General features: G+C 45.4%; 1 protein-coding gene across 3 annotated transcripts; it reads left to right on the top strand.

The window, feature by feature from the left end:
- Window positions 1-272: 272 nt before the first annotated feature.
- On the top strand, window positions 273-10,814 carry AKAP3 (A-kinase anchoring protein 3). 3 transcript variants are annotated; one of them, XM_083615597.1, is made up of 6 exons: window positions 273-413; window positions 1,716-1,830; window positions 2,129-2,155; window positions 3,624-3,716; window positions 5,085-7,199; window positions 10,508-10,814. In XM_083615597.1, the coding sequence occupies exons 2-6, from the start codon at window positions 1,828-1,830 to the stop codon at window positions 10,661-10,663; spliced, it is 2,394 nt and encodes a 797-aa protein (XP_083471723.1). In that variant the 5' UTR covers window positions 273-413; window positions 1,716-1,827; the 3' UTR covers window positions 10,664-10,814. The 3 variants fall into 3 exon arrangements, with proteins under 3 accessions (XP_083471723.1, XP_083471724.1, XP_083471725.1); XM_083615598.1 differs by lacking the exon at window positions 2,129-2,155; XM_083615599.1 differs by lacking the exons at window positions 1,716-1,830; window positions 2,129-2,155 and having other exon boundaries at window positions 295-413.
- The last annotated feature ends 1,509 nt before the right edge of the window (window positions 10,815-12,323 follow it).

The following is a 12,323-nucleotide window of genomic DNA, read 5'->3' as shown; positions in this document are numbered from 1 at the left end:
TGCATGTAAGAAAGGGGAATGTAACTGCTGCATAAAGGAACTTGCTAGCGCAAGTTAAGAAGGATATTAAATATATATATATATCCTCTCCTGCCACCCTGAACATTCCCACATATTTTAGGCGCAGAGGGCTTCTCTTTTCCACAAGCGAATGATTAAAGGAGCCTTTAATTTCAGATCTCATGCCAGGCTTGGGCTAGCCTGGCCCCCTCCTTGCAGTGTTGACTGTTGCCATGGAAAAGCCAGTATCTCCTGGTGCTTTGTGATGTCAGTCAGCATTCTGGCAAGTGGAGGGTAAGAGAGGAGACCAGAGCGTGGGGAGCTCTCAAAGAATATCCTGGAAGTTTTGGCCAAAAATTCTGCTTTTTTGGTGGGTGGGAATTCTTTTGGATGGTCACATTGATGTGATAGAGGTAGGCAAGGACCCTTGGTTCTGCAGTGAGCGCATTATGGGGAATTTAAAGGTGTGGTGATAAGCGATATCTGCTGAAATTCCTTTTTTTCCATGACTTCTGAAGACATGTTCTCTTTTCCACTTGGTGACCCTACTGAAGAGAGCTCTTATTTGAACAGGGGGCACCCAGAGAAAAAGAATGAACTCATGAATTCTCACCTGCTAGGTTGTACTTTTCTGTTCATCCACTCCAAAGATCGATCCAAATGGCCTTGTTGCTGTTTGGACTGTTGTGTAGTAGGCGTTAAGGATCAGGCAATTTTCCTTCTAGCGGGGCCCACCTAATTAATGAGAAGTGAATGAAAAATAGAATATTTGCATTTCTTCCAGGTGCAACGTTAAGAGAGTAAAGGGGAAAGTTTCTGTTGCTCTCACTCTTTGCCCTATTTCTGAGGTCACACGGGGAAATTTCTCAGGTGCGCCTTTGTGTCAACCTAGCTCACGGATCTTAAATATTGAGCAGCTGTTATTATAAACAGTTTAATAGGGCAATATGCTAGGCAGTCACACCAAAGGCACAAAGGAAAGCCATTTCCTCTTTCCCAGGCTAAACATACCCAGCTCCTTCAACCATTCTTCAAAAGGCGGATCTTGAATATTGAGCAGCTCCTTCAACCATTCCTCATAAGGTTTGGTTTCCACATCCTTGATCATCTTGGTCACCCTCCTCTGCACCCGTCCCAACTTGTCAATATCCTTCTTAAAATGGTGGCACCCATAACTGATCATAGTACTCCATGTGTGATCTGTAAATTTATTTAACAAGTTAACAATAAATAAACATTAGCTTTCGGGCACGAATGTGAATTCTGCATAGCAGATTGGGGGAGCACAGGAAGAGGAGAGAGAAATTTTGCTGTGTAAGTCTCAAGGATAATACACAGATCAACTTAATTAATAACTCTGTTCATCAAAATATCTGTATTTTATGTCAGAAAAATTCTTTGTGAAGTGAGATAGCTGAGATGCACAGGAAATACAGAGTGATGGGCAAAAGTGTGTAATTTTAGAAAATCTCTGCTGTATCACATTCTCATTTTGCTCAGTTAGTGGCACTCAGAATTGCAAAGGACAATTCCATTAGAGTAAATGGGAGTTGCAGAAGAGCATCCTGGTACTTAATTTCATTTCAACGGGTTTGGAAAAGGATAATTCTCCAATGGATTATGCTCAAGGATATTTGCTGTACTGGATTTGATGTTAATGTCCTACAACTTAGTGGAGAGCTGTCAACAGCAATTATCTTTTCCCTCTCTCATAGATTCTTTTATGTATATATATATATGGCAACTTATGGAAGCCACTCCTGGAAGTTGAGAGTGTCAGCAACTTTTCAGAGACGTCCCTTGCGCCTACAAATCATATGAAAAAGAATGGTGGGTTTTTAGAAAAGGAAGAAAAAGGACAGAAATGTTACCAAAGTATAAGAGACTGAAAAATAATATTGGCATTCACAAAGATGATTGATATCTTTGTTGTATTTTTCTGCAGCTATTCCTAATTAGTTCATTTTGTGCTGGGGTTTTAGGTAGCTAATTTTTCTAAAGTTACTGGGGTATTGTGATTCATTGTTAGAGTGCTTTGATAAGTTAATAATGAGTTTTGTAGTTTCTTTGAATTATTTGCATTGCTATTTTTGATATTGTTCTGCTTTGGTTTTGCTGTCTCCTTTAGGCTTTCTTCGGACTGGAAAAGTGGAATGTAAATATAGATCTTTAAGAGAATCTGCTTCAGATAGTGATTGTAATACTGTTTGTTTAACACTTTTTATTATCCTCCAGAAGCTAAGCTACACAGGGCGGTATTCAATGACACAGTTCTGCAAAGTGCAGTGAACTTTCCAATCCTCTCTTCTTGTACTCACTAAATCTGTTCTGGAGTCCCCCCCCCCGGGGGGCTAGCTACACCCCTGTTCCCCCCAACCCACCATATCAGATTGGGGGGCACAGTAAGAAGAGAGGGAAGTTTTGTTGTGTAAGTGTACATTCTTTGCACTAGTGAAAATACTTGGTTCCCGCCCAGTCAGAGTAGCTAGCTAGAGCACGTGTGTTGTACCTAAAATAGCACAATATCTCCCTTACATTTCCTTGTTATTTAAAGGGTTTGCAGAAGCTAGGATGGCATTTACCAAAGCCTAGTTAAATGTGATAGCTTGAGCTATTTTAGAAGGTACAAAAATTGTACATACCCAGTACTTTTTTTTTCTTTTTAAAAAAATGTGTAGGGGTACTCTAATTTTGACTCAAGAAAATCACCATTTTATAGTTCAAATCGGGGGAAATAAATACAGTAAATCCGCAAAGGATTCACAAAATGTTTAGGGGTATACATACCCCTGCGTCCCCCCCAGAAAAAAAGCATTGTACATACCTGTTCTTGTGGTTTAAGATCTTGTGCATATTAATGTCCCTTGAGTAGAAGCAGCTTGTCTGGTGGAGCAAAGCTGCAGTTCTAGCTTCTGGCCAGGGGTCTTGCTTAAAATGAGGGATGAGGCATTGTGCGAATGCGCCAGCAGAGCCAATACAGCACTCTAGCTCAGTGGGTAGAGCATTAGACTCTTAAACTCAGGGTTCGAGCCCCATGTTCGGCAGAAGGTTGGACTAGATGACCCTTGTGGTCCCTTCCAACTCTATACCTTCCCTCCCTCTCTCCCTCCTGGTAAACAACATGAGACTCTGCCCTTATATCATATGCCAAGAGAACAATAAATGGGACAAATTTTAGGGTGGTATATTGAAAGTTTTGTCCATGAGACTGTAATGAATCTACTTTGTGGACTTTTGTAGATATGTAAATTTGAAAACTCTTGTGTTTCCTACCTCCAGTAATAGATGATAAGGATTTTTTTTTTTTAAGGGAGAATGTTGTGTCTTGCCAGGGAGCCTCAGAATTTTAAGTTAACGCTTTGTTTTATTTAGGGTTTACATAATTTTAAAGGGATTGAATGTTGTGGTTTTGAAATCCAGAATTTTGCTTCTGCTTTTACAGAGTTTTATTTGAGTCTGTGTATGTTTTTATTGACATTAACTTGTGTTGATTTTTTACAAGTACGTAATTCCCTTGTGGTTTGCAAAAGGTTTGGTGACTAGATAGAAATAAAGAAATCTGAATTAAGCTGAATATGGCCCCCTGGAAACTTAACTCTAGTTGTAATTCCTGTTTATTGCAGATGACAGAGAGTATCGACTGGTTGCAGAGCCAGAGTGGATTGTGTAAAGTTGATCGTTATACCGCAAGTGATGAGGAGGACCAGAACTGGACAGTAAGAAATTGATAGTTATTTCGGCATAATTGCTTTCTGGAGACTAATGTTGTTGCTTCTTAATGTGATAGGACTGAAGATGTGTTTGATCCTTTACGTTTGAGCTGAGGTGCCGACAGGATTTCCTGGGTCCAGTATACTATATGTGAATTGGGTTCTCTGACCCAGTGACAAAGAGCACACAGATTTGCATAAAATGTGTTTTCCTTTGCAGGAAGGCCCCAAAATAAGCCAGCAGCCACAAATGTACAGTCATACCTCGGGTTGAATGTGCTTCGGGATGAGCGTGTTCGAGTTGTGCTCCGTGGCAACCCAGAAGTAACAGAGAGCGTTACCTCCGGGTTTCGCCGCTTGCGCATGCGCAGACGCTCAAAATGACGTTGCGCAAATGCGCAGAAGCGCCAAAACGTGACCCGCACACACACAGACGCACGGACATGGGTTACATTTGCTTCTAGATGCGAACGGGGCTCTGGAACAGATCCTGTTCGCATCTAGAGGTACCACTGTAATGTCTACCAGACAGAATCTGAACTGGTGAAGCTTTTCCCCATAGTTCTGCTTCCATGCCAGAAAAGGGCTGTTGAATTTCTGCCTGCCACAGGGGTGTTAAAGGCACAAGAACACGGCTTCTCCCAGTACTAGCTCTAAGCCAAGGCCTAGGTTCCCATCCCGTATCTACTTATCTGGGAGCAAGTCCCTTGAAACAGAAAGAGACTTCTATTATAGCCTAGTTGCATCACACATTGCGGTTACATTCCAGAGGCAGCACGTATACAAGGAAATCATATATAGCTATTTTTTTGGCTGACAAGGGGCGAAAACCCCACAGGAAGCCCTACCCCCTTGTCTCCCCTGCCTGCCTTCCCTCACTCCTCCACGTGCGAGCAGGGGCAGAGGAAGGGGGTGCAATGGATGCGGACCGCCCCAAGTGTCATCACTGAGGGGGTGACAAAATGCCGGACGGCACACTTTTCCTGGACCAGGCAATCAATATCCATTAGAATGGCACTTGTGACTTTTCAGTGTTTCCTAGAATCAAAAGAGCGAGGAAGTTGTACTTACTGACTACAGTGGTACCTTGGATTAAGTACTTAATTCGTTCCGGAGGTCCGTTCTTAACCTGAAACTGTTCTTAACCTGAAGCACCGCCTTAGCTAATGGGGCCTCCTACTGCTGCTATGCCGCCAGAGCACGATTTCTGTTCTCATCCTGAAGCAAAGTTCTTAACCCGAGGTACTATTTCTGGGTTAGTGGAGTCTGTAACCTGAAGCGTATGTAACCTGAAGCGTATGTAACCTGAGGTACCACTGTACAATAACCACGGGAACTAAACCGTTGTGAAATTGTCTTTTGTTTGCTGTTTAGACCGACTCAGCCAAGCTTTTTCAGCAAACTGCCTCTGACCCACTCAAAGTCTTAAGCTGGCTCCGAAAAGATCTGGAAAACTGTGCCATCGGAGTCCAGAATGTGTTGAATGCCAGTAACAACGCAGGGGGTGCAAAATCGAGGGACCCGTCCACGACGAGGCAAAACATGCCGCAGCGCAATGTGCGTTCCCCGGGCGGTTTCAGTGTCTGCGATGAGGAATTCAGTGTGAACGTCAGCTCCAACAGGGCTTCGCCCACCTTTCACTTGTCCATGAAGGCTTCTTGTCAGAAGGAATCCAAGGATGAAGAAAGCGATGGCTCTACTTCACCAAACACAAATCCTGATCCGGATGACGTATCTTTTTATTGCAATAGGCTTTCCAACCTCGCCATAGCTATGGCCCGGAAAGAGATGAACGACCGGTCAGATGGCAACAACACATGCATACATAAGTCGCTTTATGGCCCTGCTGGGGACCACGGCCACAGGTCTATCGGCGTGGGTACAGAGGACATCAAGCACAATGTGCCACCCAAGATGTGCGAAGGCGAATATGAAGAAACCCCAGCTTCTAAGAAGAAGACCGCATTTTATTACAAAGAAGAAAATGCAGAAATACCTAATAAGAGTGACCCTTACAGGGACGGGATCAAAGGCTGCAACCGCAAGAAGCGCTTTGGACCAGACGAGTATGGCAACTCCCTGAGCAAAGGCATATTGGTTTACGCCAACAACGTGGTTTCCGATATGATGGTCTCGGTTATGAAGACCATGAAGGTGAAGGTGAACGACTCAAACATCGCTTGTGCCGTGTTGAAGAAGGTTCTGCTGAAGCACTCCAAAGAGGTTGTGTCTGATTTCATCGACTCCTGCATGAAGAACTTACACGATGTCACCGGAACGCTCATGACCGACTCTGACTTTGTTTCCGCTGTGAAGCGAAGCCTCTTCACGCAGGGAAGTCAGAAGGCCTCCGAAATTGTCCAAGCCATGCTGAATCGCTTACACAATGCTTTGATTGTGCAGAAGCACGTGAGCGATAGGGGGAAGTCTCAGAGCATGGCCTTTGCCAGTGTCAAGACTGGGTCCGGACATGATGGAAAGTCTCAAAACATGAGGTTTTCTGCCACAAAAACAGAATCTTGTAAAGAGAAAGAAATGACCTGTGCAGAAACCGTGGGCAACCACATCATAAAGGAGGGCCTCACCATGTGGCACCAGAAACAACATGACGACTGTTCAAATCCCCAGTCATCAAAGGCTGGGTGGAATCCAGAAAACCAAGATCTTGCTAACCTCTCAACAGATTCTTGGGCAAGAGACCTGATTGTGACAGCATTACTGCTGATACAGTATCATCTAGTCCAGCAGGAGAATGCATTGAAGGAGGCCGAATGTGGCAGGACCGGCAAGGCAGGTGGCACCGGGTTTGGGTTCTTGTCTCAAGAAAAAGGTGGCAACGCCTGCACAATGCCTTTATCAAAACAGTTTGACTCGTTGAAGCAAAGTGACGACGAGCAGTCGGAGACAAATGCTGAAAATGATATGTCAAGTGTCGTAGTCATGCTCATGCAAAAGCTCATCAATGAGACGGTCAACAAGTTAGGAGGAAACGCTGGAACTCTGATGGCCGACGAGGCCTACAAGAGCACTTACAAATGCCCCGAGGGACCTGGGCCTTCAGGCGCTTCCGAAGTAGACCACTCCTACGAGGAGGCCATTTCTGGACTGACCAAAATGATTCTGGACCAGTTTGACGTCAACAGGAAGGAAGGAGGCAGCGGGCCCTTCATTGACAACCTGGTGGATACAGTGACCAAACTGTGTCTCATGATAGCCAAATACAGCAATCCTGAGTCAGGTCTGGGGGATATGGGAGATGGGGAAGACGCTTGCGGCCCTCTGTATGCAAAGGGCACAGATTCTGCAGAAAGCCGAATAGGGTCAGGGGAAGACACGGTGTCTGGCCGCAAAGTGGTTGTAACCAACCAGAATGCTCCGGAGAACATTCAGAACAAACAGCTTCAAGCCATCCTTCAGTGGGTAGCAGCCTCTCAGTTGAACGTCCCCGTGTTGTACTTCATGGATGATGATGAAGAGACCCTGAATAAGGTAAATGGGAAGAAATTAGTGGGGGCATTTGCGTGGGATGGTATTAAGTTGTGCATGTTATTGCAAGAAGTTTTGTTGCCTCTGTATTTCCCTGATACATCACAGATAACCTTTCAGGGTTAGGGCAGGGGTATGGGGGAGGCATCTTCCAATTTCGATTACTCTCCCTCTTGCCCATCCCCTTCTCATATCTTTTTTCCTCCTGCTGCAACCTCTCCTTCTGCTCAGGCTGGTTTCATGCAGAAAAGAAAATTGCGCAAATGGAAGGAGCTCTTTAGAACCCCAAAGATTCCAAATAATTCACTAATCATCAGTTACAGTTTTGACTTCATTCATTGGTGAAAAACACTGAAAGGTGGAGCAGCCAGACGGGCCTCTTCTCATACAGACCACTTAGAAAGTTGCCTGAATGTTTTGCTTCCTAACTTTCTTTCCAAGCATGCTAGAGACTTTTTTTTAAAAAAAGTGAAAGCTCAGAGTCTGGGGCCCCTTGCAGGCTTGAGCCCTGGAGCAACTGCTCCAACTGCACCATTCTAATCAGTGCTATTTTTCTAGAAAAAGAGGTGCCAGAACTCACCGTGAACACTTCCCTCATTTTTTTAGAATAGCAATGGCATCTACGTGAGAGATGCAGGAACTGAGTTCTGGTTAGTTATGGCTGAAAAAAGCCCTGATTATAATGTTGCCATTGGATGAGTTTAATCTTGTTCAAATGGTATTTGGTACCATTAATCACATTTAGACATTTAGTTGATACAGAACCACAGAATACCGTTTTCTGGTGGTTCCAGTTCCAGGTCTGTGAACGGTCCAAGAAGATGGTGATACTATTTTGCCCCATGGCCTTTGTCCTATGGGGTCCCCTGTACTCTTTAATATCTACATGAAGACACTGGCAGTGGTCATCTGGGTTTTGCGAGAAACAAAGCAATAGTGGTGCCAATCTTCAAGAAAGGCCAACCACCTCTGCACTAGATTGCTTGCCTTTTTGAATGCTAATAGCATCTTTACTGAGGCACAAGCTGCATTTAGAGAGAACTGCTCAACTTCCAATCACTGTATAGTTCTATTCCACCTTGCCAAGAAATATTTGAGATCTCTACAAGCAAACTATGTACCTTTATGGACCTAAAAATCAGCCTTCGTTTCCATCACCAGAGCCAAGTTATGGGAAAAGAATAGACTTGACAATAGACTTTTCTGCCTCATCAAGGCCCTTTATAGTAATAGCAAGCTTTTAGTCAGATGTGGTACCCAGGGACAGCTTTCAGGTGAAATATCTATGTCTAGAGGAATCAGACAGTGCTGTATCCTTGCACCCTCCTTGTTTAACATATTTATAAATGACCTAGAGGATGACCTACTTGGCCACATGCCCAAACCTAGGGTCAGGAGGACTCCATTACTACTGTATGCTGATGATGCAGCTATTCTGTAACGTTCCAGACCAGGAGAAACTAAGGAGGTTCATGTCTCATTGCGTACAGAATGATCTAAAAATTAACTTTGGGAAAACTAAAATCTTGGGTTTTGAGAAGAAATTTTCCCAATGCAAATGGTTACTAGACAGGCAAGCTTCCAATACCTGGGGCTGACATTCCATCCCACAACGACATGGACCACCCATAGATCTGTGGCCCTCCAGAAAGTACAAGTTAGTCAGTTGGCCACTCTTTACTAAATATTCCACCTGCCACCAAAGAAAGGTAAAGGTAAAGGGACCCCTGACCATTAGGTCCAGTCGTGACCGACTCTGGGGTTGCGGCGCTCATCTCGCTTTATTGGCTGAGGGACCCGGCGTACAGCTTCCGGGTCATGTGGCCAGCATGACTAAGCTGCTTCTGGCGAACCAGAGCAGCGCACAGAAACGCTGTTTACCTTCCCAACGGAGTGGTACCTATTTATCTACTTGCACTTTGACGTGCTTTTGAACTGCTAGGTTGGCAGGAGCAGGGACCGAGGAACGGGAGCTCACCCCGTCGCGGGGATTCGAACCACCAACCTTTTGATCAGCAAGTCCTAGGCTCTGTGGTTTAACCCACAGCGCCACCCGCGTCCTGCTGCCCAGTTACTATATGCCTCTAATATCTGGGGTGGAGGAATAACATTTGAGTTGAATAATCTCCAGGCTAAATTCTTGAGGCCTCTCCTCCAGATATATGCCTAACTCAGTCATTTTCATGGAAACTGGGGAATGCCCTCTACTGACCAGGGCCTGGTAGGCAGCCTTAAAATACCAGCTTAAGGTCAACGTTTTCAAACTGGGCACAGAACTACTCCAACATGTAGCTCAGGACAAGTTCGTAAGTTGCTGGTTCAAGCTCAACGCCCGAAAAGCTTCCTCAGTTGGGCTGTCCCCATCTCTTCTTGAACACTTGGGCTTTGACATAGTCTTTAAATCACTAAAGCAAAACTGTGGGCCATTGCGTATGGTGATCTGCAGGCCCGTTCAAACTGATCCTGCTCACTAAGAACTGAGTTTACAGAATGTTGGGACACTTTACACAGCTGGATATCTAAAGAACTTGACAGCGGTCAACTACCGCAGACTTTTTACCAAGGACAGACTGAATATCTTTCCTTCTGAATTGCTTCAAGGCAGATTTGCGGGTATTCCTTACTCTGCTAGATTATGCCCCTGTACAAATCAGGTAGAAGAATCTATACAGCATATTCCACTGGCCTGCAGACTATACAAGCAGGTCAGACAACAAAAGATTATTCCTTTAATTGCAAACCCACACAATTTTATGTTAGGCACCTATTAGACGATAGGAATCCAAGCATATCTTTGGCAGTTGCCAGTTTCTTTCTGAGGCGGTCAGGATCAGAAAGCACTTTGTATTAGTTAAAGGTCTGGGACAAGCTTAGTTTTATCCGACGCTCAAGTAGTATGTATGTATTTTGTATTTTTATGTACTGGAATCTATTTGTGGGTCTTTGGATTGCATTAAAGAATTGACTGACTAGGCAATGTTCTGTTTCCAGATGTTTTGGACGACAACTCCCATCAGGCCCAGCTAGCATGAGTAACGGTTAGGGATAACAGAGGTTTAGCTTGGAAAAGCTGGATGACCCTGTGTTGACTTACCCCTGTGTTGCAGTATAGCGGAAGCTGGGCCTGATTGTATAAACTGGGCTTCCATCTTGAGTAGAATATGATTTTGGAAATTGGCTATTGGGCAGATGCTGCAGGACGGTGGGAATGTGAAAGTTCTGGTGGGTGAATATGAACCAATACCAGCCCCCCACCCACGCTCCCCAAATAAATCGCACTCATCGCTGTCTTTCCCCCCCACCCCCAACAGCTTCAGCAACTCTCCACAGTTGCCGTGGACAGGGGCTACAGCGTCGGAGAAGTGATGCAGGCAGTTCTGAAGTATGAGAAGGAAAGGCAGCTGGGGGAGGCCTTGGGCAACTTTGTGCGGCTGCCAGTTCTGGACTGGCTGCTTCAAAACCTGTGAACACGACGGCCTCTCCCTGCACCCTCCGAGCGCAGGCTTCTCTTCCGTCACAGCATTAATTTCCACAGCGCTCATTTGTCAGATATGATGTTATGAGTTTTACTAAATCTTCCCCTGCTGAGCAGTCAAATGAATAAAAGGAAATACTTAAGTGGCGGAGCAGTCTTCATTCCTAGGCATTTCAACTAAAATGGGGCATTTGAGGCAAACTTTGGAACTTGCTCCTCCAGTGATGGCCACCAACTTGGATGGCATTAAAAGATTAGACAAATTCGTGGAGGAGAGGGCTTTTGGCGGCTATGTTCTACCTCAGGCTTCCTCAAACTAGGCCCTCCAGATGTTTTGAGACTACAGTTCCCATCAACCCTGACCACTGGTCCTACTAGCTAGGGGTCATGAGAGTTGTACAGGGGGCGTGCAGGTGTGGGGGATTCCCTGGTCCTGAATGGGGTAACTGTGCCCCTGAAGGACCAGGTGCGCAGCCTGGGAGTCATTGTGGACTCACAGCTGTCCATGGAGGCGCAGGTTAATTCTGTGTACAGGGCGGCTGTCTACCAACTCCACCTGGTACGCAGGCTAAGACCCTACCTGGCCGCGGACTGTCTTGCCAGAATGGTCCATGCTCTAGTTATCTCCCGCTTGGACTACTGCAATGCACTCTACGTGGGGCTATCGTTGAAGGTGTCCCAGAAACTGCAGTTAATCCAGAATGCGGCAGTAAGACTGGTGACTGGGAGTGGCCGCCGGGACCACATAACACCAGTCCTGAAAGATCTGCATTGGTTCCCAGTACGTTTCTGAGCACAATTCAAAGTGTTGGTGCTGACCTTTAAAGCCCTAAACGGCCTCGGTCCTGTATACCTGAAGGAGCGTCTCCACCCCCATCGTTCTGCCCGGACACTGAGATCCAGCACCAAGGGCCTTCTGGCAGTTCCCTCATTGCGAGAAGTGAGGTTACAGGGAACCAGACAGAGGGCCTTCTCAGTAGTGGCGCCCGCCCTGTGGAACGCCCTCCCTTCAGATGTGAAGGAAATAAGCAGCTATCCCATCTTTAAAAGACATCTGAAGGCAGCCCTGTTCATTGAAGTTTTTCATATTTAATGCTGTATTGTTTTTAACACTTGATTGGAAGCCGCCCAGAGTGGCTGGGGAAACTCAGGCAGATGGGCGGGGTATAAAAAATTATTATTATATTATTATTATTGTAGGCCAAAAACATCTGGGGGGCCAAGTTTGAGGAAGCCTGCTCTACCTCCACAGCTGGAGGCAGCAATGGTTCTGAATGCCAGTTGCTGGAAGCCACTGAAGGGAAGAGAAGTTCTTGGTTTCATGTCCTGCTCCATGGCTTCTCACAGAGATCTGGTTGACCACTGTGACAGCAGGATGCTGGACTTAGCTGGGCAGTTTGATCCAGCAGGCTGGATCTGAATTGTTTTTCTTGCAGCAGTTATTCTGTTGCAAATGTTTTAAATACAGCATTCTTTGCCACCAATGCTATTTGAATTATAGTCCATCTCTTACAGTTTCTCTAGAGCAAAGAGGCTTATTAGTGAGGCCACAGAGCCCTTGAAGTCTTCCTTCACTAATGATTTGTAGTTTCACAGGAGCACAAAAGTTATTTGATGGAGGGACCAGCCATACCCTCAGACTTCAAGTTGAC

Source organism: Podarcis filfolensis (genome assembly GCF_964270895.1).
Source record: "Podarcis filfolensis genome assembly, chromosome: 5".
In the NCBI taxonomy this organism is placed as follows: Eukaryota; Metazoa; Chordata; class Lepidosauria; order Squamata; family Lacertidae; genus Podarcis; species Podarcis filfolensis.
Note: the sequence above shows the minus strand (reverse complement) of the source record. Positions and strands in the feature narration are given on the sequence as shown.

Bases quoted from the DNA above. Each gene is read 5' to 3' on its own strand.
- AKAP3 (XM_083615597.1), top strand. The intron at 3,717-5,084 runs GTAAGAAATTGA...TTTGCTGTTTAG, and splicing joins AGGAGGACCAGAACTGGACA to ACCGACTCAGCCAAGCTTTT. The intron at 7,200-10,507 runs GTAAATGGGAAG...CACCCCCAACAG, and splicing joins ATGAAGAGACCCTGAATAAG to CTTCAGCAACTCTCCACAGT.